This window comes from Liolophura sinensis, chromosome 3 (assembly GCF_032854445.1).
Source record: "Liolophura sinensis isolate JHLJ2023 chromosome 3, CUHK_Ljap_v2, whole genome shotgun sequence".
Taxonomy (NCBI): domain Eukaryota; kingdom Metazoa; phylum Mollusca; class Polyplacophora; order Chitonida; family Chitonidae; genus Liolophura; species Liolophura sinensis.
Genome location: NC_088297.1, coordinates 19,701,719 through 19,726,121, shown reverse-complemented (window position 1 = coordinate 19,726,121; position 24,403 = coordinate 19,701,719). Strand labels below are relative to the sequence as shown.

The 24,403-nt window shown below is 38.4% G+C and overlaps 1 protein-coding gene across 1 annotated transcript; it reads right to left on the bottom strand.

Moving 5' to 3' along the window:
* Positions 1-1,235: 1,235 nt before the first annotated feature.
* On the bottom strand, positions 1,236-23,661 carry LOC135463762 (uncharacterized). The gene is made up of 4 exons (XM_064741190.1): positions 23,346-23,661; positions 19,374-19,614; positions 17,739-18,512; positions 1,236-4,165 (listed from the first exon to the last, which is right to left on the bottom strand). Exons 2-4 carry the CDS (start codon positions 19,525-19,527, stop codon positions 3,807-3,809), a joined length of 1,287 nt encoding a protein of 428 aa, XP_064597260.1. The 5' UTR covers positions 19,528-19,614; positions 23,346-23,661; the 3' UTR covers positions 1,236-3,806.
* Between the last annotated feature and the right edge of the window lie 742 nt (positions 23,662-24,403).

The following is a 24,403-nucleotide window of genomic DNA, read 5'->3' as shown; positions in this document are numbered from 1 at the left end:
ATATATTTACAAGCACACTGTATATATATATATATATCCACGTACATATATATAGTCATACTCATTCCATGTTCAACATGTTTTATGCAGTTCTGGCTTCTGCGTCAATTAACATATTCTAATTATTAAAGTCACAATGATACTGGCCTCTATATGATATTATATATTTAACAACCGTAAACTAGGGTAGTTACTGGGTACATAAGTATAGGTAAAATTTCTTTTATGTACAAGAATATAATAAGAAACCTGCCAAAACAAAACATCCATATATATATATATATATATAGACATTATCATATTGTATATGTTTATATATGATATAACATGAATATTCACAATCACAAATGGTAGTATCAGCAACAACTTGTCTTTGTTGTGTGTGTGGTTTTTTTTTTACTGGCCTCAAGGAGGAATTCGATGCATTGTCCAATACACAAATACGATAGAAAAAATAATCAGCAAAATTCTTTTCAACACAAACTCAATGTACACTTTATCATGTAGGCTCGCTTTGGGATTAAGATAGATGTCTATCTTTGTCCCACATTCAATTACACTTTTGTGTTTTTTTAGCTTGTAGTTTCACCTAAGATTACCCCACACATTGGCATATCTGCAAGTACATGTATAAAAGGTCTCAATGTGAACAATTTGTCTCTTTCGTAAGCAAATGAAAACTGGCCTCTATGGGGATGCTTCTATAAAACTGGTCTCTGTTGGAAGGTGAATGCTGGGAGCATCTTTTAAGGGGAGAGAGCGGGGAGCAGAATTTTCATAAATTTCTAAATTTACTGCCATCAAGTGACAAACAGAAAAAATTACATGGCCGGTTACCTTTCTCCTAGTAGAATGCAGCATGTGTTATAGAACGGTTTCATTGAGAAAATATTGTAGTTTTCTCGCACACAGATGGCAAAAAGGAAGTAATACGATCAGTGACTATGACAGAGCAAGAAAGTTTTACTGATAAGCAGGATGACTACTTGGTTGCTTCCATTTTTAATGTAAACCTAAATGTGTACATGTATTTGTACACTGATACAAATACATTTCCAAAATGTAATTATATTTGTATACACATACATGTAAATGTACATAAATTTATCCACTTAAAATTAAATGTACAAATGCCACATACATCTTTTCATGCCCAGTACACATACATGTACACGTCTATGCTATAAATTGATTTCGATCGCTGTGAGTTCAAGTCCCAGCTCATTCTGGCTTCCTCTCCGGCCGTAAGTGGGGAAGGTATTTCAGCAACCTGCGGATGGTCGTGGGTTTCCCCCGGGCTCTGCCCTGTTTCCTCCCACGATATTGCTGGCCGCCGCCATATAAGGAAAAATGTTCTTGAGTACGACGTAAAACATCAATTAAATAAATAAATATACATTGATTTTAAGTTTGAATAATTATACTAACTCCATGTATAGTGAAATAACTTTGTATCAAGACACCATAGTTTAACTTGGCAAGTACTTACATCTACAATTTGACCATTTCCTATATAAAAGTTGCTTATTTATTCATTTCATTGTAGTTTAATGCAAAACTTTTTGCATTTACAACCTACAGCTATAATCTTGTAACTTGTAAATAAAAATCAACGAAACAGCTGGCTGAGATGTGGAAAAATAAAAGGAAGAAAAAAGCTAACCTTTTTTTTTTTTTACTGATCTCAAGATCTGTATGTATGTTAATCCTCTTGACTTGTGCGTTAAGCCTGGAGGTGTTTTAACTTTACCATGCTCTTGAAGGGCTTATTTACAACCAGTATTTTCTGGTATTATACAACTAGTGATACTTACATTCATGCATATATGTGTACATAGTACAGTCTCACACATACGTGTATATGAAGGGGGCGGCACTGTGTAGTTAGAGTCATCAATGCAGTTTGCCATCAGCTACATGTGCACATATAATGTACAATACTACAAACATGTCAGCAGATGTGATATTTGCAAACTCACACTCGAACTCAACCTTTTTCGCATACATTCCGAAAGCATAACTCTGTGTAGGCTGATGAAATTATACTTTTTGTGAAGCTCTGAAACGGGCCAATCCAACCAATGTAGTTTTGTCTCCAAAATCACATCATAAATCTGTACAAATAGCACTGAAAGATGCTCTTTCATATGCCAAAAGTTTGAGTGAGTGAGTGAGTGCTTGGTGTTTAAACGTCGTTCTCAACAATTTTTTCAGTCATATGATGACGAAGGAATCCTTAGGGTGTGTGTAATGTACCTTCTTGTTGCAGCCGGATTTCCACCCCTCTTTTATCTAGTGCTGCTTCACTGAGACGTCTTACCGAAGACAAGTAAGCCGTCCCGCCCGAGACATTATACTGATACGGGTCAACCAGTCGTTGCACTATCACCTTCATGCTGAATGCCAAGCAAGAAAGTTACAACTTCCTCTTTTAAAGTCTTAGGTGTGACTCGACCCAGGATTGATCCTGAATCTACCGCTCCCAAAGCGGACACTTTACCCACTGTGCTATCCGGGCCGGTCGAAAATTTTAATAATTACATGTAGAGTACTACTGTATTTAACTATAATCAGTAAAAAGCAAAATACAGTGGCAAGCCCTAATTTAAGTGAGGAAGGGCAGGTACCCACTTTTAATTCCAGTGGGTGTGCATGGGTGTGCCACATGGTATTGTATGGCCCACAATCTGCCCTACTGAGCACCTATGTATGTATACATATATGGGGCTTTTGGCAAAGGTTTTTCTCCTTGTACATGTACCATCTATGGTCACCATGATAAAAGCATGTAACGCATGAGCAGGCAATCATACCTGTACATGCACTATTACCTTATCCTGGCTTATGATCAGTGTTGTCTGGTCAGGCCAAACATGGTGTATCAATGACGTGTGTAGCTGTATGTGCACATGTGTGTACACATGTGTACTGGGCAAGTGAGAATACACATGTACACATGTATGTAGCTGTACATGTACATGTATGTACACGTATGTGTACTGGGCAAGTGAGAATACACATGTACACATGTATGTAGCTGTATGTGCATGTATGTGTACTGGGCAAGTGAGAATACACGTGTACACATGTATGTACATGTAGCTGTACGTGTACATGTATGTACACGTTTGTGTACTGGGCAAGTGAGAATACACGTGTACACATGTTTGCCTTTACAATGTACTGAAGGGTTTCCTTCCACAGGTTACTGTTGCTGGCATGTACATAGAACACGATTGTAACTACCATGTCTATTTTTAATGCCTGTTGCCATAGTAGTTATAATTAGCTTAGCATACAGTAGCTTCAACTTGAAACAGGAATCCTATTCAGCTAATGTTGTGGCATTTGTACATTCCAGTACACTCATAAAAATGGAAGAGAGAATCCCTTCTGTTATGGTAAATCAAAGTCTAAGCTTCATGTACAAGCTTACCTATTCTTCATTTTTGAAAGTAACAAATAGCAAATTTTCACCAGAGATCACCATCGAAGTAATTTTTCTCCATCAAAATGAATTTTTCCTATTTCAAAGCAGAATCACAGCTCTCTTGAACAACCTAATTAGCTTTTAAAAAACATTTCTGATATTTTTGTGGTATTAACAGAGGAATCTAAATCTGGCACTATCCTTATCCTGGCATCAAGATAATTATCCAACATTCTACCATTATAAAGCCAATGCTAGGAGTTATCCCTGATTTTGGGGGGAATTGTTCTCTTTCTTGTTTGACAGTCGTAACACAGGTGCGTAAATAGCTTGACCGCATCGGCTGTGATATTGGCGTACCTTTCCTTACAGAGTGTCAGCATTTTCTTGATGCCCCCGTGGCCGGAGTCCAGATGGACTGCGAGGAGAGCATGGTAGAGCTGGTCGTCGGAATGTAGAAGCGGACAGGATCGGTGTCTTTGTGCCGTTTCTTGATGAGGCGTTCAGTAGACCCGTCCCTCCACAAGTCAAACTTGTACAACATCTTGTGTTCTTTCACTGACTTTGGCTCGTGTACTTTGGACTGCGCCACTTTGAGCAGTTCCATATAACCGCTGTAACGATCAGAGGACATGCTTTTGAGGTTGATGCTTCGGTTGGTGACGAACTGATGCCATTGTTGGGAAAAGCGCGGTCCGTTCCTCAAGCAGCTGAAATCTCCAAAAGGCTGTAGCACTGGAGAGCAGACAACAGAAGAAACGAAGAGAGTTAATATTCTGTGATGCAAATCAAATTTATTACAGGTACTTCGCTAACTTGGTGTTTCAATGGTACAACAACCTTACGCATTTTAAAAAGGCTGACTAACTGAAAACAAACCCACGACCATTCGCAGTTTGCTGGAAGACCTTCCCTTCTACGGCCGGAGAGGAACCCAGCATGAGTTGGACTTGAACTCACAGCAACTGCATTGGTGAGAGGCTCCTGGGTCATTGCACTGCGCTGACATGCTAACCACCTTGGCCACAGAGGCCCCACCATCATGGCATGGTTCCTACATCATCATGGACACACTTCAGACTGTGTTTTCACAGCGATCCTTCTTGTACACTGTGTTCCACAGCCATCAGGATAATTCCTGGCTGTACCGTAACCGTTATCACATCCTGTGAATGCTTATGTGTAACATTATACATGTGTATTTTAATAATTCCTGTTACAAAGCCTCTATAAAAAGACATCTTGTCTTCACTATCCTAAGTGATACTGATATGCCCTAAAGACCTCTGTTCTTCACCTACATGCACCAATGCACATTCTATTGTATGGACAAAGCTCCCTCATTTGGCTTGTGTGTTCTTCACGCTATAGAGGACAGATAGAACACGTCCCCGCTAAACTCAGTGAGGCCAAATTTATTTACTTGATTAGAGTTTATACCCTGCTCTCAAGATATTTTAATGAAACAATGGTGACCAGTGTTTAATATGGTGGGAGGAAACTGGGCAGAATGCAGCGGAAACCAATGACCATCCGCAAGTTACTGCCAGATTGAATGAGGCTGAAATCCAGCTCTTGCTGGCTTGAATCAGATACTTGCCAAATGAAGGTAGTTTGCTATTATATTATTCATTCTGTCCTTTTCCCATTCATAATTTTTTTTCCCTTCTTTCAATTTTATTTCATTTAATTTTTTTTTGCTGTTTATTTTTGGCATTTTTAAATTTGCTTTTTACTCTGGCCATGATATTTACATCAAAAGATTAATTTACAGCACCACTACGCCATTCTGGGCAAGTTCAAATAAATAAATAGAAAACAAAAAAATTTTACTACTCCTACAACTGCACAATAGAAGATATATATATACTATTAAAAAGTGATCTTGCAAAATCTTTGGTGCCCATACATACACTGTACAGTGAACGTGCATCCGTTTGCTCTGTGCACAGTTATGAGGTGGCTAAGAGTTTACATAACCTTTTTACATTATGCCTTAATAAGTTCCGGCTAAAGTGTGTGTGCAATAAGGAAACAATAGGCAAGACTTATACAAGCCATGACACTTATCACCCTACTCTGCTGTGTAGCTGCTAGCACTTCCCTAAAATCCTGGTAAGTGCAGGATGTAGCAGCCACAATAAAATGATAGTTTAGAGGAACTGGAATGACAGCCAATGTTACACGTTAGAACCATATGTATGCAATGGAGCACATGAATTTTGTATTGTGTTTTAAGAACCTGCAAAAAATGATTAAAAAAAGAAAGAAAGAAAAAAGAAAAGCAAACCAAAATATGGTAAGAACTATATGTATGCCTTTTTTTCATGATATTATGAGCTTCCCCACAAATCTTTCTGATTCATCAAAATAGGCAGGATCGAAAATCTTATACATACATGGTTATCCTCTTGTAAAAATTTGTTCTTTAGTTTGTATTCAGCCATTGTAACTATACACCAAACAGACGGATTTCCAATATTATCTCCAGGACTGTGTTTCACCTTAAATTAAGCCTTACTCAAATTTATAATCTTATTTATTCATCAAGCTTATATGTTCAAGTAAAAGCTCATTTTTTTCTTATCAGAAAAACTTATATGTAAGAGTTGACATCTAAAGTATGATTGTAAGGCCTTTTGAAAGAGCAATTTTACAGGCCAAACTCTAGTTGAAATACAGTAACTGCTGCACATGTATGTTGCTGTATTCTATGTCTTTATTAAAGTTTGCCCAATGTCACTCTCAGTGGTCAGATCTAGTAGTCTCCTACAAGAGTTCAAGTATGTGGGAAAGCCTGCCAGCAACCTAAGGATGACTGAGGGTTTCTCCCGCACTCAGCTCAGTTTCCTCCAACCATAATGCTGGTGAAAAAAGGTGAAATCTTCTTCAGTAGGGTGTAAAACATTAATCAAATAAATAAATACATACATGTACTGTATGCTGATTTGTATAACAGCATGACATTCCCATTTCATCTGATGGCCCCTTCCTTGGTTAAAGAGCTCAAATTTTAGTACAAATCTGATTTGTTATTTCATACATACTCAGTATCTATGAGTGAAAGAACTGATTTCATTTTCCAACATAAGGAAGCAAGAATTCAACAGGACAAAACATCGGACACACTGAAAGTACTAGGTCTTTCCTGAGATGTAAGTACTGATAAGCCTGTATAGGAAGCAGATATTACAGCTGACTAGAGGTAGACTACATACAAGTACAGCCTACATATTTGATGGTAGGACAAGACTTCTGCTGATTATATGCTTTACAAAATCAATAATATATAGCATAAACAAAGCAAATGCCAAAACAATACTTCTAATATAGACAAAAAATACAAAATGCAGGTGCACTGCTCAGTGACAGCAGCAGCTGCACTTTTCACCAAAAAAAATAGAAAAATGAAGATAAGTAAATAAATAAATAAATAAATTAATAAATAAAAAGTAATGTCGAATCAACCTAATTGCAAACAAACAAAATGAGGGCCCATGCAGTCACTCGTATGCCCTTTAGACAGTTAAGCGCATAAAGCGACAATAGGTCTATTTCAGGGCATCTTCAGCCGTCTTGCATCACAAAGTTTCTGAGGCCACATCGCCTTTTGTGCTAGGATAGTCGACCAATCGCCATACCCCTTTCAAATTGATTCTGACACCCTTTACTTTCAAGGATTTTCAAGGTCATTCAATAATACCTGTACATGTACAACATCAAAATAGACATTTTCCATGATTTTAACTGGTATAACATATACACCCACTGGATTGGATAGTTTCCTACATGTGAATTTAACTGCCAGTGACTTTAGTAGTATCTGTAGCCCTGTAGTTCAGTCTGTCATGTTCGGAAGAAATTTTTGAAATTGTATTTTTTTTTTTTTTCCATTTTAGGATTCCTATATTTTAACAGGAACCATTCTCACTTTGAAACAAGGGACCTGAGTTTAAGATGTCATGAAATTCTACACACACATGTATATTGTAGATGTACACGCTATTTCCAGTTTGTGCTTAATTAATTTGATTGTGGTTATAAAAGGTGTATATGGAAGAATCTTTCACTGTATAACATGTACATGTATCTACTGCATGTATCTGACCATTTGTGGGAAGGGTCTGCCAGAAATCTGCGGATGGTTGTGGGTTTCCCCCAGGGCTCAGTCCAGGTTTCTCCCACCATAAGGCTGGCTGCCATTGTATAAGTAAAATATTCTTACCTATGGCGTAGAACACCATTGAAATAAATAAATATCTGAGCATCTTACTGACTCGCATGTTTACTCTAAAGCAGCAGCTGGAAATTGCGAGAGCTGAACTATACAATTGTAATGTCACAGGTGATATCACCTTTATATGAAACCAGCTCAGATGTTGACAATTTCCACACCTGTGCAGCCATACGTGTACCAATATGAACTCTCCCCAGTCCACCCTTTAGTAAGCTTAACCATGCTAAGCGAGCATGAATACACATGTATGAGCCTGTATCGAGCTCGGTATTTGTAACCTCTTTTCAATCGTCCCATGACAAATATATGAGTGACCCCTTGTGCTTAAGTGGACGTCTCCACAAGCAGACAACATACGTTACTGGTACTGATTGTCTGAGCTTTATACAAAATGTACATTATTTGGATTAACTGTTTTAATTAATTGAGTAAATATTAACAAAGCAGCTTTTCAAAGGTTTAAGTGTGCACCCTGCAGACATTCAATCTAAAGTGTAACAAAAAAAGCTGATAAGCACATGATACATAAAGTGGAAACAAACATTTCTTTTTCTAGTGACAAGAAAACACCGCAAGATATTTTCCTGTCTTACATAAATATTGAATATATTTCTCTGCTGGGCATTCTAGGGCTAAGCTATCCACAGTGACATTCACCTTACAGAACAGAGGTCAGCCTAATATGAGTGCAAGGAAACTGGAGAAGGTTGAGGCTGAAATCCATACAGCACATGCACAACTCTCCACACACACTACTGTTGCCACTAGAGAATTCTGACCACCAAGGTGATGAGGCAGATAGGAGTTAGTGATAAGAAAAAAAAAAGGAAAACTCTGTCTCAAGCTTTATTTCTATTTTGTACATAGATGTAAGTATTCTCTTTATCTAAAATACTATGCACAACAGGATTCCAGCAGACCCCTAAAGCAATTTTATTGTAAAATGCTGACAGCAATTACATGCAAGAACATTTATGGTGAGGCTAAGCCTAAAACGCCCATGAGCATCACAGTGGTCCCATTAGTCAAACTTGTCTAGTGGCGGCAGTGACGTAAAACAAGCATAGAGAGTGGTATGTGCGCTGTAATGGGAATGGGGAACACAATGTGGTACCACACCATACAAGGTACATGTACCATACACAACTCCACTCTAGTCCCATGACCAGCCCCGATAACATAGCTAGCCGGAGGGTCCGCTTTGGGACCGGTAGATCCAGGGTTAGTCCTGGATTGAGCCACACCTAAGACCTTAAAAGAGGAAGTTGTAACTTGGCGTTCAGTATGAAGGGGACAGTATAATGACTGGTTGACCAGTATCAGCATAATGGCTCAGGCGAGGCGGCTTACTTCCCTTTGGTAAGGAGTCTCAGTGAAGCAGCACTAGATACTAGAGTGGTGAAAAGTAATTTTGTTTTTATACATGTATTTATTAATTTCTTAGTTATTTGTTGTATTCTTCATTATGTGACAGTGGTCATTTTCATGGATGAAGAAAACCAGGTGCCTGGCATAAACCACCGACCTCTGGCGAATACGTTTACTGACTTACTTGCTCACGTGACGTACAGGTATGCAATCACACCTTATTCATGACAGATCACACAACAGACATCATGGACTACGCAAAATGCCACTAGAGCGTGTTCAACAGCTTAACATCACTTTGAAAACCCCAGAAGCAGTGAGCCTTTTTTCTTAAGGTCTCTTTCTATTGGCTAAGGCTGCATTATATGTTGTTTTTTCTTTCAACATTAAAGGGCCATCAATTTCAAATTTGCCCTGTAACTGTTTAAGTGGGTACTCCAGTACATCCAGGCTGACACAGTACACGAATATAGACCATAGCAGTGTGAACAGAAACACAAGTACACGTAAGCTGTGCAAAACTGAATAATCACAACCCAATTATATGTACACTTATTAAGTATAATTTCTTGCCAAAGCTCATTATTTAAAAAACCACAAAATGTATTTTAACATGCCCCAGTCCCACATTTTTCACAGGTTATGTGCACTTTTATATCACAGAATGTATGCATTGATCATACAGTATCTCAAGGCTAAATACACACTCTGCCTTCGTACCTGCACGTTTTAGCTCAGCCATTGATATTCATGCGGCACAGTTTGCACGCACACGGAGAGACAGAATTCAGAAAGAGCTTTAATACAAAGAGGAGAGCGTATTCTGATAAACATTGCCCTACATAGCCTCAGGGAAGAATATGACTGGTACATGTGGGTTCATACTGGAGCTAGAAGTTTTAATATATAGGTCTACATATAGCTGTAACACACGGCTGCTTCGTCTTGTCAATCTACCTATCTGCAGGGATACACACATGCACATGTATGGTAGCAATTCTTCACACCTGATGCCCAAAATTGCAGCTAAGGTCGAAAAGGCACAAATTAAGAGGCAGTTCGAAATGAGTTAAAAATGTGTATATATACTATGTATGTATATATATAGTAAAATGATACAGGTTTGTAATTACATGTACATGCACTCATACTGAAAATTGTTGTAATGTTGTTAAAGTTGCATATTTACCCTAAATGACCTAATTTCATTCATGAATAAGTTGATAATTTTTTCAGATTCCGGGAGTTGGTTTAAGATTGATTTAAGATAGGTGTTTTGAGGTTTGTCTGAAAGGCAGGGTGATACCTTAATGAGAAAATTTAAATTTTAGCACCAGAGGTAATCAAGACATTTATTTGTCTACAAAAATGCTCTTTTGTGGCCGAATTTTTAGGTCATTTAGGGTAGCCTAATATTGCATATAATTCCACCAGTATTTGATTTATTTAACCTTAGTACATTTATCTGCAAATTAATGATTGGCTGGATATCCTAACCAATCACTTGTCTTTGGCTTGTGGTATTAAAGCTAATAATGCCGTCGCTGTGAGCTTCAAGCCCAGCTTCGCCACGATATGGCTGAAATATTGCCAATGTAGCGTTAAACCAAAATCACTCATTCAAGTCCAGCTCATGCTGGCTTCCTCTCCGGCTGTACGTGGGAAGATCTACCAGCAACCTGCGGTTGGTCGTGGGTTTCCCCTGAGCTCTGTCCGGTTTCCACCTACCATAATGCTGGCCGCCTTCGAATAAGTGAAACATTCTTGAGTATGGCGTAAAATACCAATCAAATAAATAAATAACTAAAGCTAATAAATCCATAATTGATTAAAAAATGATCAGTGCCAATGCTGAAAAGTAAACCATTAGTATTAAAAAGTGGTGCACATGCTAAAACAAAAACAAAAAAAAAAAAAAAGCCTACACTTCATTATTCATATCAAAACAAATTTTCATTCCAGCAGAACATTGTTTTTAATGCAGCTGATCGGATAGCCTATCAGTCAGGAGATTTGTCAATGTTACTCCCAAGAGGAATGTTTTGAGTTCAAACTCTTTTCTTGTTGAAGGTAAAACTGTATAATGTAAAATGTCAAAGACGATCAATTCTGTCAACCGATTACCTGTCCTGCCATATCACTCGTGACACCTCTATCTGGCAGGAACTTAACTTCACAAATACTCAGTTCCTCAATTTTTTCCATCTTTCAGCTCTAAATAACTTTTTGTGACACTTTTTCTCTGATGCCCATGCGACAGTAAACATAATCAAAAATATTTCTGACAGACGTCACATGTCACAACAGAACTTTTTTTTACCTTCAGCGATAAAAAAAGTTCAAACTCCAAGATCCACAACTGACTCCGGTTTCCTCCATCCATATTACCGCAAGACCACTAACAGATGTATGTAGAAGTAATTGTCAGAAAATTCTGAGAAAGTACACTTAGATATTAAACATAAGAATCAAAAAGTCAACATCAGCTTTAAACAAGTCATGTACTACATGTAGCTGTTAAATGATTTTTCTTTTAATCCCCACTTAAAAGGCTGAAAGTCAAAACCAGGCAGGAGATTAGCGCAATCCTACAGGTTTTGTAGACAGACTTGGAAGAAGAACTCAAGCAGGCTTAGTGTCCAGCAATGACACTTTGCAAAAATTAAAGAACAATAGATATGAGGTATTGGAGTAAGGAAATAATACTCACAAGTGTCAAACTTTAATAACTGACACACTCTGTATTGTTTTGAAATTCGTGAACAATAGGAATAAATTAATCTCTCAAAACTGGCTACTTGGGCTGAATTCACTGTGTAAACCCCTCTTCTGTACAACTTCCCGCGTGGCAATTCGGTCAGCAACTGAGTAGATCTGTATAAACAATCAATGTCGGCTAATCTTGGAAACTTCCAAAACACAACAGTCAGAATAAACAAAAAAATACACCAGCCATTTCAGGTTATTTGTTGAGAACACCGATTGCTGCCACTAGGCCTACGTCCGTCAAGCGGAAGTAGCATAGGCCTTTTTCAGTTCTTTTGACATGAGGCTGACACGATCCTTGCTGCAATATGAATACATGATGTCATTTAGATGTCGCCTTTATACAAACGCGACAAATGATAAGATATCAGCGCGAAGGATCAAACAGAGGCCCGGCCACACAAGACTGCTATCAGCCTGTGTTGGGGCGATGTCCTAGGTGAGAAGTTCCCGCTAATGCTTTATCCACAAGAATGTCGTGTTGGTTGAAATTTAGGGGAAGATTTGCCCAGTTTACTATACAATATTTGTTGCATGGTATTACATGGCATAATATAAATGTATATCAAAATTAGTGTGGCGATCGTCAACACCAGACGATGATTTAATCCCATATTAACTCCCTATAATCAAGTTGATTTGGCTGTGCAGAGGTAGGTTACACATCGCAAGATAAACTTTCCACTTTTCATGGCTTCTATGCTCAAACTGCTGAAACACACAGGCTGCACTTTCACTTGCAAACAAGAGCGGATCTGTAGGCAGAACTATATTCACACCTTCGACGATAATTTTGTGCGCGCCTCAGCAGCTTTATTCAGTATTTTGGAGCACGATACCAGCAGTAAACAATTGACTTTTAGACTGAGCTGTACTGAACCTGTATTTTGTGGCACATCTTGTGATGTTTACTTTTATATACATGTCGGTACAGTTACCAAGAAACCAAAGCATTCAAAACTCCTTACAGCGCATGCATCGCTCTCTACCTTTTGCTTTAAATCACTGCTATCAACATTGCATTTCTTCAACCTTTTCGCATGTTTGCAAGGTGCCTACTCAAACATTATTCTGTGTGGACTGATGAAATTATTCTTTCTGTGAAGCCCTGAAACTGGTCAATCCAACAAGTGTAGTTTTGTCTTAAAAATCAAATTTAAAAGGGGGACTCCGTGGCTCAGTCGGTTAGCGCGCTAGCACAGCGTAATGACCCAGTAGCCTCTCACCAATGCGGTCGCTGTGAGTTCAAGTCCAGCTCATGCTGGCTTCCTCTCCGGCCGTAAGTGGGAAGGTCTGCCAGCAACCTGCGGATGGTCGTGGGTTTCCCCCGGGCTCAGCCCGGTTTCCACCCACCATAATGCTGGCCGCCGTCGTATGAGTGAAATATTCTTGAGTACGGCGTAAAACACTAATCAAATAAATAAATAAATAAATAAATCAAATTTAAAAAAATACATGAATTGCACTAAAAGTTGATCTTTCAATGTGCCAAGAGGCTGAGGAAGTAGGTAGTAAATTTTGTACAGAAATCTTCAACAACACTGGCATCGTGGTGATGAGGCAAGAAGTCATATCAGAAAACACAAACAATCCGTCTCAACCTTTGTCTCTAATAATACTATATACACATTCATTCTCTTTATCCAGAGTATGTACAACATGATTTTAACCAAAACCTGAAACAATTTTACTGACGAATGATGATTAAAAAGTTCCACAGGGGGAGACACGTGATGAGGCTACAAAGCCTAAACATGCCTATGTACATCCCATGGGATCCAAAGGTCAAGCTTGTCTATTGGTGGTAGTGATGTAAAGCGAAAAATAGAGAGCAACGCATGCGCTGTGAGGAGCATGCATCAGTACGTGCAAGGGGTATGCATATTTCTTAGCAAGGACATCTAATGACTGCCTTAAAAGTACAGTTAGAGCACATGTATGTTCAGTACGAAATAAAGTATTAATTATTTCAGGGACCTGCGTGGCTCAGATGGTTAGTGCGCTAGTGCAGTGTAATTACCCTGGAGCCTCTCACCAATGCGGGCTCTATGAGTTCAAGTCCAGCTCATGCTGTCTTCCTCTCCGGCCATGTGTAGGAAGGTCTGCCAGCAACCTGCAGATGGTCTCTTCCTGGTTTCCTCCCACCATATTGCTGGACGCAGTCGTATAAGTGAAATATTCTTGAGTATGGCGTAAAAGGACCAATCAAATAAATAAATAAATTTATTATTTCATACTGAAAAAGCCGGCATGAGCTGGTCTTGAATTGAACTCTTTGATCTTCCGGGACAGTTGCTACACACAAATATATCTATATATATATATATACATGTATCAAGTGATCAAGTGTCAAGTATTAAGTGTCAGTTGTCGCCAACACAATGGGGGACTGTTCAGATGTTAATGCCAGACTAATTTCTGGGTATGTCTGTGCTGTATCAGACAGTGCCATGCCAACCAGATGCATTCGGCTGTCTTCTACATTTCAGTTCAAGGTACAGTATTTAACCTAGCCATTAAATTCTTGAGATGGAAAGAAACTGTGTTCATCTTTCTTCATTTTTCAACACCCTTTTTATTTTCCATGTACATGTATCAGTGTATAATTTGAGACTGGGGTTTGAGAGGGAGGGGCATGTGTATTTTCATTCCTTAACATCAGATTTTCATCCATTATCTGTTCTCCTGAAAAGCTGAACACATAAAAATGGGCGAAACTGCCACAGATACATGTATCTACATGTATATATCTACACACCTGGAAATTTAACACTGGACTGGGGCATAGAAATTGCAAAATGGAATTTCAAAATTCGTTAATGTTTCGTGAGCCACCGAGTACCCATCCACACATTCAAGTGGATAGAAGAAATAGACAATCAATGTTGAGGGGACTTCCTATTTTCAATGATTCTAAAATCGTACAGAGGAAAAAATGAAATATGGACACCCTGTTCAATCAAAACAGCATCAAAATGGACTGTTTGGACACCCTCTTTCACATTTCGGGCTAGTTACCAAATACTACCTAATAAAAGGACTGCAAATTTTGTCTTAATTTTTAGGACAGATATTAGTAATACATACATTTTTCTGACCATAATATTTGATATATGTTGCTTATTAGAAGGATTAACAACATGAGAAAAGAGAAACTGTGTATCCCTGTTACAACGACATGTATGTTGGGTAAAAAGAGCAGACAGGATGTTGCAAAACTTAAATGAGTTCTATACAGTTTCATGTAACAAAGCCTGAGACAAAAACATGTACACATGTATCCCTGTAGAATGCATATGGTTGTACCTGTAATTGTACACACTGCAAGCCTGCATAAAACTTAACTGTAAGCATGTAAATGTTTTATCACAAAAAGCTCACACCAAAGTCTATTTCGAGAGATAAAAAAGTAAATGCTCCATTTAAATTTAAAAAAGAAGTAGTGCGCATCAATGAATGTTCATTTCTGTTTTTTTTTTTTCTTTATTTTTTTTTTTGGTTCGAGGTTTACAGTTTCATACATGTGTATTTCTGCATCTACAAGCCCCATTTACTGACGTCAATGCAGAGGCCATATCAGTGCAACTAAAAAAAAACTGAAACACTAAACGATGTTTTCAAGATCCATTTCATAATCAGGCTTTTTCATCTTAACTGACAGCTACATGTATGTGAAGGCCTTGGAATATACCCTAGTTCATATAGGTTCATTCATGCATTATAACACAGCACAATCAAATGGAACAGCACTAAAGTAGGTCATTTGAGATCTAGTAACTAAATAAACAATAAAAATGCCACGCTGCCATGATTTATTTACTTATTTATTTATTTATTTATTTGATTTGTGTTTTATGCCGTACTCAAGAATGTTTTACTTATACGACGGCAGCCAGCATTATGGTGGGAGGAAACCAGGCAGAGCCTGGGGGAAACCCACGACTATCTGCAAATTGCTGGCCGACCTTCCCACTTACGACCAGAGAGGAAGCCAGCATAAGCTGCACTTGAACTCACAGTGACAACATTGGTGAGAGACTTCTGGGTCATTATGCTGCGCTGGCGCACCAACCAACAGCACCAACAGTTTCAGTACCAAAAATAATATTTTGTGACGTTTATTCATATCTTAAAATGCACTCTTAAGGGTGAAATTTTAGGTCATTTAGGGTAACTTAAAGTGTCAAATTAGGCCTATACATGTAAATATGTACATGTATCTCATCTTGATTTTTATTCACTTGATTGTGGCTTAATGCCTGTTGATTGTGGCTTAATGCCAGTTGATTGTGGCTTAATGCCAGTTGATTGTGGCTTAATGCCACAGTCAAGAATTTTTCACTGACAGGTTGGTGATCAGGTTTATGGGTTGAGGAAACCGGTGTGCCCAGGGTAAACATTGCAAACCACCAACATTTGGCAAACTACTCACAAACTTTCTCACACTTGATATATAAATATGCACGCAATACTCATGGTAGGCAAAGTGGTGTTCAATGAATGTTAGACTGCAATCACAGCCCCTCAAACAGCAAGAGCGGCGGAATACACAAATTACTGTCCATGGCCTGGTTTTGAACCCTTAGCCACCCGAGACACGTGGCAGCATGACGTATGACATTTGATCGTATCACAATAATTGTGTCTTGACTTAAACCAAATCCCCGTGTAACCTGTATTTACATGTAGCTCCTGCACTACACAATCAGGTATTCATATAAACATGTTTTTTCTTAATTTGTTTTGAAGGTCAAACTTTTACGTAAATCTAATTTATCTGTCAGTTCGCTGAAAATATGTTATACAATCCTGTGGAATGTATTAAATGCAGCAAATGCAGAGCAAGTTTTTGTTTTTTCCTTTGTAGGTACTGTACTATAATCTGGACTGAATGAACTGTGTGGTTTCAGCAGCAACTCTTCTCTGCGTATTACCTCATCATGCATGACATGGCAATCGCTGAGCCATTTATAGACACAGCATTATGATACTGCCTAAAAAATTTTACATAATTTGTGATCTTTACATTCCTTAAAATGTTGCTCAGTTCACAGAGCAAAGAACTACTATAATAAGAACTTTTATGTACATTGATATATAATTTACAAGGCTGTTTATAGAGGCCTCTTAACAATTTCATAATACACAGTCCAATTCCATTTAAAGAGGTGGTTAGCATGCCAGCGCAGCACAATGACCCAGGAGCCTCTCACCAATGTGGTCGCTGTGAGTTTAAACGTGGGAAGGTCTCCCAGCAACCTGAAGATGTCGGCGAGTTTCCCTTGGCCTCTTGCCAGTTTCCTTCCACTATAACACTGGCCACCACCTTGTAGGCGAAATAGTCTTGAGTTTGACATTTAAAACACCAATCAAATACATGTACATGTATATAAATAAATCCATCCTAAAAGGCGCCTAAATAAGAGCTCACAAAGAACGTCAGAAACAATGATAGAAAAAGTCTCAATATGAGACTTCACATTACGACATGAAGGTGACGGCCTTTATGCCGTGCCGATGTCGCTTTATAGCATATGACCGCTAATCAGAATGATTGAACATACGTGTACATGTAATATATACAATAATATATTATCCATAACTCATGAATGTTTTTTATTTCCTGAAATATTTAATACAAATGTAATTTTTTTGTAATTCAATACGTGGATCTTTTGTAGATAATAAAGCAACACCACAAAAAGGGTGTGTCGATTTTAACACTGAAAATCGAAATTGCCTAAATGAATAACTACTGTATCTCCATGCCATAATACACTTTTACTTAAAAACACCACATTGTAGATGGTGACGTCACCAGATTAGAGAGAGGTCATAATAAGATTAGAACTAATTAGAAGCTTTACTAAAATGATGAAACTGTGAAACAAACAAACAAACAAACAGTGGAAACACTGCATGTAAATAATCACCTACCTGATGTAGTCTTGCAGGTGTTTTCTGTCTCCTTGACTGTGGCTTGTCCATTACACGTCACAGAGTTCAAGCGAGATGTGGACAAGTCTTCAGGTCCATCCGACCCATTCCCTGAGGTAGACGCCATCAGCTCCATGTCACTTTCCAGGCACTCTGTGTTCTGGTCGGGTTTGAAGCCTGCATCTCGGTTAGTGTCCATATACTTCAGGTCAGAACAACATGAAGACAGGCTGGAATGTAACTCAGCACCATCTACAATGGCCTTTAGTGGTGGCGGCCCATCTTGAAGACGTGCCAGCTTTGCTGGAGAGATGGAGCCCTTTTCTGCTAACAGGGGTTCATTTGCTTTCAGATGAGACTTGTTCGGTGGAACACTCATGGTGAAATCGTTGTGTTCTACTGGCTCTGTTTTGACCAACATTATGTTGGGTGAGGCACTTCGTTTGCGGGAATCAGGTTCCTGTCTTGCAGGTGTGGTTGGCGGAAGTATGGCCCTATCAAGAAGAGGTGTGAGGCCATGGGTGTAAGGCGTCTGGCCGGAGTGGGCGTGAGGAGGTGTGGGAAGAGGGTGCTGCGCAGCTGTGTTCCTGTCAGTATAGGGAGCAGGCAGGCCATGGACAAAGAGGCACGGGTTTGTGCTGCTGGTCACTGGAGAGAAGTGCTTTGGCTGAGAAGTCTGGTCTACGGAACCTTGAGCAGGGGGTTGTGAGGTATCATTGTTGAGCGTCTTCAGAGATCTCAACCAGACTGGATCCAGTTTTTGGCCAGAGCAATCTACGAAAACAGTAACATACATACACGTACATGAAGTCGGTGAAAATGAACATGCTCACTGTTTGTTTCTTTGATTGTGCATAGTCATTAATTCAACATTATTTCCGCTTAATCGACAATACTATTTCCTTTATAATAACTTACCTTTGATATAACAACGCTGCATCAATGCTAGACATGAAACTTGACCCAATTACAGCACTCTGATTATTAATTCTAACCGCTGGATTTATACATCCATTATCACGTCAACATGTATGATGATAACACCAGATTAAAATTTCGCCCATGAAACCACAAGAATTGGCACCTCGTTTAGGGACACACATGCAGATATGTACATCATGTCTCCACAGTAACAGCTATTTTTGAGGCATTAAAAAGAAAGTACACCTTTCTACTGGTTCTAGGGGTTGAGTAATTTGGCTATATTTAAGCATTTACATCAACAGTTAAAACAGTAAAATTCTAAATGAGTACATATTTCATTGGTTACGTATCGCCATTTGCCAGCTTTCACATTCTCATCGCTTCTCTGGTTTTAACTCCCTTTGCTATATGTCTCTCATCATACATAGATGTACATCTCTCCAGTTCAGGAGGTGCCTGAACCATTTTTCACAAATCTTGTCTAAAACAGGCATTCTAGCTTCTCGGTGGTTTATGCAGCTTCCACTGTATCAATATTTATTTATTAAATGATTTATTTATTGGACTGGAGTTTTAACCTATAATATCACCTATATGACGTCAGTTAGCATAATGGTGGGAGAAAACCAGTTAGAGAACCGGGGAAATCCATGACCATCGGCTGGCAGACCTTCCCCACTGTATCAATATAATTCCAAAACTCTAACTTACCAAGAGATATTGATCCCCTTAATTTGTACTCAGCTAATCTTAAGTCCACCCATATAGCGAACTGGGACAAAGCGAGAGGTTCCCCGCAGAGTTCTCCAATGATGGAAGCGAATTTGTATTGCACTCGTTCCAAGATTTCCTCCAATGAACCCATGGTGTGGGAAAGACATCAATATGCGCAGACAGGAGCTGTTCTGGAAAAGACCAGCTGGTCTGGGTGAGGGTTGTTCAAACGGGGATTCTGAAACCAAAAGTACCAGTGTGATGTTCACATACATTTCATACAACTTTCATGGAGTACACATGAAAAGAAGAGGGGCCTCTGTGTCCGAGTGGTTAGTGTGTCATCGAGTGGCAAATGACTCGGGAGAATCCCACCAATGCAGTTGCTGGAAGTTGAAGTCCAGCTCATGGTCTGTCAGCAACCTGCGGATTGCCATGGGTTTCCCCCAATCTCTGTCCAGGTTTCCTCCCATGATAATGCTGGCTGTTGTCGTATAAGTGAAATATTCTTGAGTAAAGCTTAAAACACCAATCAAATACATAAAACACCAATGAAACACATGAATAAATGAAAAGACTAGACGACAAGTAAAATCGTTTCAGTACAATTACTTTTGGAGGGAGGAATAAACATACCTAACCAGCCATTTGTGTCTGAAATGATCCATAACTCCTTTATAAATTAAGTTTTACTCCAGAATTTTTACCAGGCCATGCGATCTGCCATTTCAAAGAAACTTTTAACGTGATGTCACATAACTTGTACTTAACACACGCTAAACAAGGTTTGTGTGATGTCGGCAGAAACAGCTTGATTCACTGGTGATAGAAACAACTCATGCCTGACTGGTTAAAAACAGTACACATGCTGGCGCTTGTGATTTTCTCAACATGTGCAATTTCGCATACTTTGAACAGTGATATAACAGTTATTCAACATTAGGTATGCTTTTAAAACTTTACTTTATCGATGCAAATTTTTTTCTTTATTCTATCTTTTCTCCACATCAGAAAAATCCTACTATATGTTTAGGTGTAAAAGTGGGATTTTTTCTGATGTGGAGAAATAGTGCAATACAAAAACAAATGACCCTTTCAATGCCTATATTTTTGTGTATGTATTTAAAAGTGAACTTGATCTAGAGATGTAGAGAATTTACATCATAAATATCACCAAAGCCCGGAGAACATTGGGTTTAAAGCCAGCACTTCATGTAGTTTATCTAGTTATGGAAAGGCAACCACCTTAACCAATGAACCATAAACCACATGCCACCAACAATTTTCTCGTATGATAAATGATCAAGGTTTCATCTCAAAACGTGCATTTTTAGATCATGGATTTGATTAGTGTTTTAAGCTATACTTTTTAGATCACAGATATGAATAACATAAAATGTTACTTTTGATGCTAATTAAGACTTTCCCTGAATAATATCATCCTACCTTCAAAAAACACCTGAAGATATGTTTATAAGATCACCAGAATACTAAGAATCTGGCAAAATGTGCAACCTTGTCATAGGTGATATTTTAGGTTAGTTATGATTATCATACATGTTCCTTTAACAGTCTGAAAGTCAAAAAGTTCAGGTTCCTCTGCAAAACTACAGAAATATAGAGATGAAAGACCATTGTTGAGATTGTTTATCTGTATTGTTTTCCACATCAATCATTGGTTCTTGCAGACCTGTTTAGCAGGCTGTTCATTGGTTCAACCAACCCCACTCATTGTTAGAGCTACATGTACATGTATACTGCAACGTTTGTCTTGCAGAATACCCATGGGGTCACATGGCCCTTCCTAATTAGTTCAATCATGTATACACAGTACCCCTAAAACTGCAATGCATGTTATACATGTAAGTTACATAAACAGGGCTTACAGTATCTTCACACCCAATAACTGAAACACACTGAAATGTGATAAGTTAACTGATAGTCTCTTTACATAAATGATTATTAAATCTCCTGGTGACTGTGACCTACAGAATGCTTGTGAGTGTTAATTTCAACTTCAACATGATTCATGTCCCTAAGATGCACATTTTGCCTGATACATGTCAGTCTCATGAGTTCTACTTATCTTGGAAAAGTATTTTGTGATTTCTTTGGAAGGTGCTGTTATATCCTACTGGAAAAATGTAAGTTCCTGCAACAATAGTAATATTTTATAATATTTAATATTTGCCTCTAAAAATGCACTTCTTACGCAAAACCTAAGGTCATTCACATTATACTTAAAGGCGACATTAATAAAGACGGAATGTAAAAAAAAAGTCACATGAACTTTTAACCCAAGACAGCTAAACTGGGTAATTTTTGGTATTACATAAAGGCCAGACTCTGCCAGAGGCCATGTACTACATACATGTATACGTGCATAACAGCTCTAAAATTGCACAGTACTTGCTTGTGTTATTAATTTCCGTTATTTTATCCTTCTAGACTGGAAAAAAATCTATCTTGACAGAGAACTGCCTGCAGTTTCACGGCTACCATGAACATCTAATTGTGCAGTTATTATCCAAGTCCAGGGAATGAGTGGTCTTAAATATATCATTAATTTCTACCGCTGAAATATGGTGATGTCATTTAAACAATTCTACTATAGAGCATACTATTTTAGCTCATACATTTTCAGAAACCAAGGAAAGTCCTTACCTTGGGTTACAGTTCGGAGCAAATTACAAACTATTAGCCGTCTTAGTTTTTGATTAACAGGACAATGAAATTATGTAAATGCATCTTCAAAAGCTTAAAATTAGTTTGTGAATCAATGTGAAAAGTGTCAAGGTTGTAGGTGGATGAACCTACTGTACATATATGTGTGCAAGTGCCTGGAGTGCTTGAGGCAAACCACCAAACTTAGGCATGTCACTACCAAACTTTCACACCAGTGTTGGTGACGTACTGTGCAGACACTTGTACACTATCTTGATCCCGCACCTATGTTGTGCCAGCAGTTAAAAGTTACGGACCTCGCCTCTAAGCTACAACGTCCCTCTATCCTGGAAACAAACAAACACTTAGTGTGTCCTAGCTAATGACTGAGCAACAAGCAGTTGAACCACTCGGCCATGACCTGTCTCAACATATGACAAAGCAGTACATGGAACTACATCATCATGAAACAAGATGTCAGAAAGCCAGAAACAGCCTCAGGCATACATCCAAAACTTAAAAAACAATCACAGGTAGTCTCATTTCCAACAAATGTTCATGTAAAAGTTTAAAAAAGAAAAAACTTAAAGAACAATTAGCCACCAATAAACAAGCACTGAAAAACAGAAAAAAATTACATACATGTGAAACTACCATGCTAAATCAATAATACTGATTGTCATGTTTATTCTCTATTTTATATTTTTATTACATATTTTTATTTTTAATTTTTCTATATATATGGAGATGACATTCGTGACTATATTAACAAATTTCTAACTCACCACCCCACTGCCATTATGACATGTTGATTTCCCTTCATGTCTGAGGGAGTGTTTTTGAAAGAACAGCCAGTTCAACCTGAGGCTGAACTGGTTTAACTACATACATAATTCCTGTATATAGCTGCTAATGTTGTCACCACAAACTGTATTAACTTATCAATCTAAATATCAAGTATGCTATATTATAAACTACCGGTGTACAGTAAAAAGTCATTCAGTTTATGTTATGATTTGTACATCTCATCTTCTTTGAAAAACAATTATCACCACTGCTATATACACCACAGGGAAATAAAACTCGGACATATGCAACTTGACTTGAAATGAATAGATCAAGGCGATCGTAACCTTGACTTACTTTACGACTAGATCCGTAAATACAGGTCTCGTTCACGTCATCAGTTGACCAGCTCGAGGGGCGGAGCCAACTGACTTCGGCACAGCATGAAGTTTCCTCCACTAAATTCTCAGAAATTAATTGCGAGCAAACTAAGAAAAGATGGATAAAAAGTAGACTTACACGGACACGGGTCCCTTTGGGTACACACTGCTATGAAAACAACTTGTTGAGACTAGTTTTATTCATAACAACGAAATGTGACCCAGATACAGTTGTATGCTTTGAGTCGTTCGACGTCGACACAGATATGATTTCGGCCAGCTCGGTCGGTGAAAATCGTCGTTCAATGAAGGTTGTCAACGAAGTCACTTGTTACCTATCCACACCACGTTGAAGATCAGTAATACAGGTTTCATCATGGAGGTGAGCTCAGCTTGGAGAGCGTGTCAAACAATTTGTCTCCACTTTCTCAGAAGGCGCTTGTCTTCTTTTTGCTAACTCGTGCAAACGAGCTACCTCCGGACGCCATCCAACAACATTGACTAACTTTACCTCTATCGACTGAAGAGCTACGTTCTCTGTGGCTGTTAACAGCAACATGCCACAATCCAATTGCTGAAGTAACGTTATATGAGCGCGTAAATTTATTCCCGTGCTGTATCACAATTACAAATGTCTAACATTTCTATATTGTCTGGTATAATCTGTCTCACCATAATGCCGTATATAAAGGGCCTTTATTAAAAATAAACAAATAATGACTAATTATAACAGCGTCTGAGAGGGCCTATATATAGGGGCTGTGGAATATCTCATTTGATTGATCTCTTCAGTTTTAATAAATTTATTGACCAAGTCTGAGTTTGACTGTATTCAGAATTAGCTTACGTGTGTGGAATTGCTAAGAAAGGGGTTAACTGGTTAAATTTAGTTGAAAATTTGATACGAGAGGAGGGTGAAAAAAAATGGTGTTCGGAAGGGTTTTTTTTGGGGTTTTTTTTCTTAACTTTTTAAACAGGGGGTCAATACAATTTGTTTTTCAGAGTTTTCCATCGTTGGGACAAAAATTAAACGGTCGACGACGCCCGCGTGTGGCCATTCGCAGTTTAATGTTTGTTGAAGGCCACATTTCTTCCACTTAGATGATGTACATCATGTACATCGCACGAGGAAAAGTTCATCAGTAATTTCCCAAGAGAAGGTGGTTTACATCAGGCACTCATTATTGTTTGTCTTAC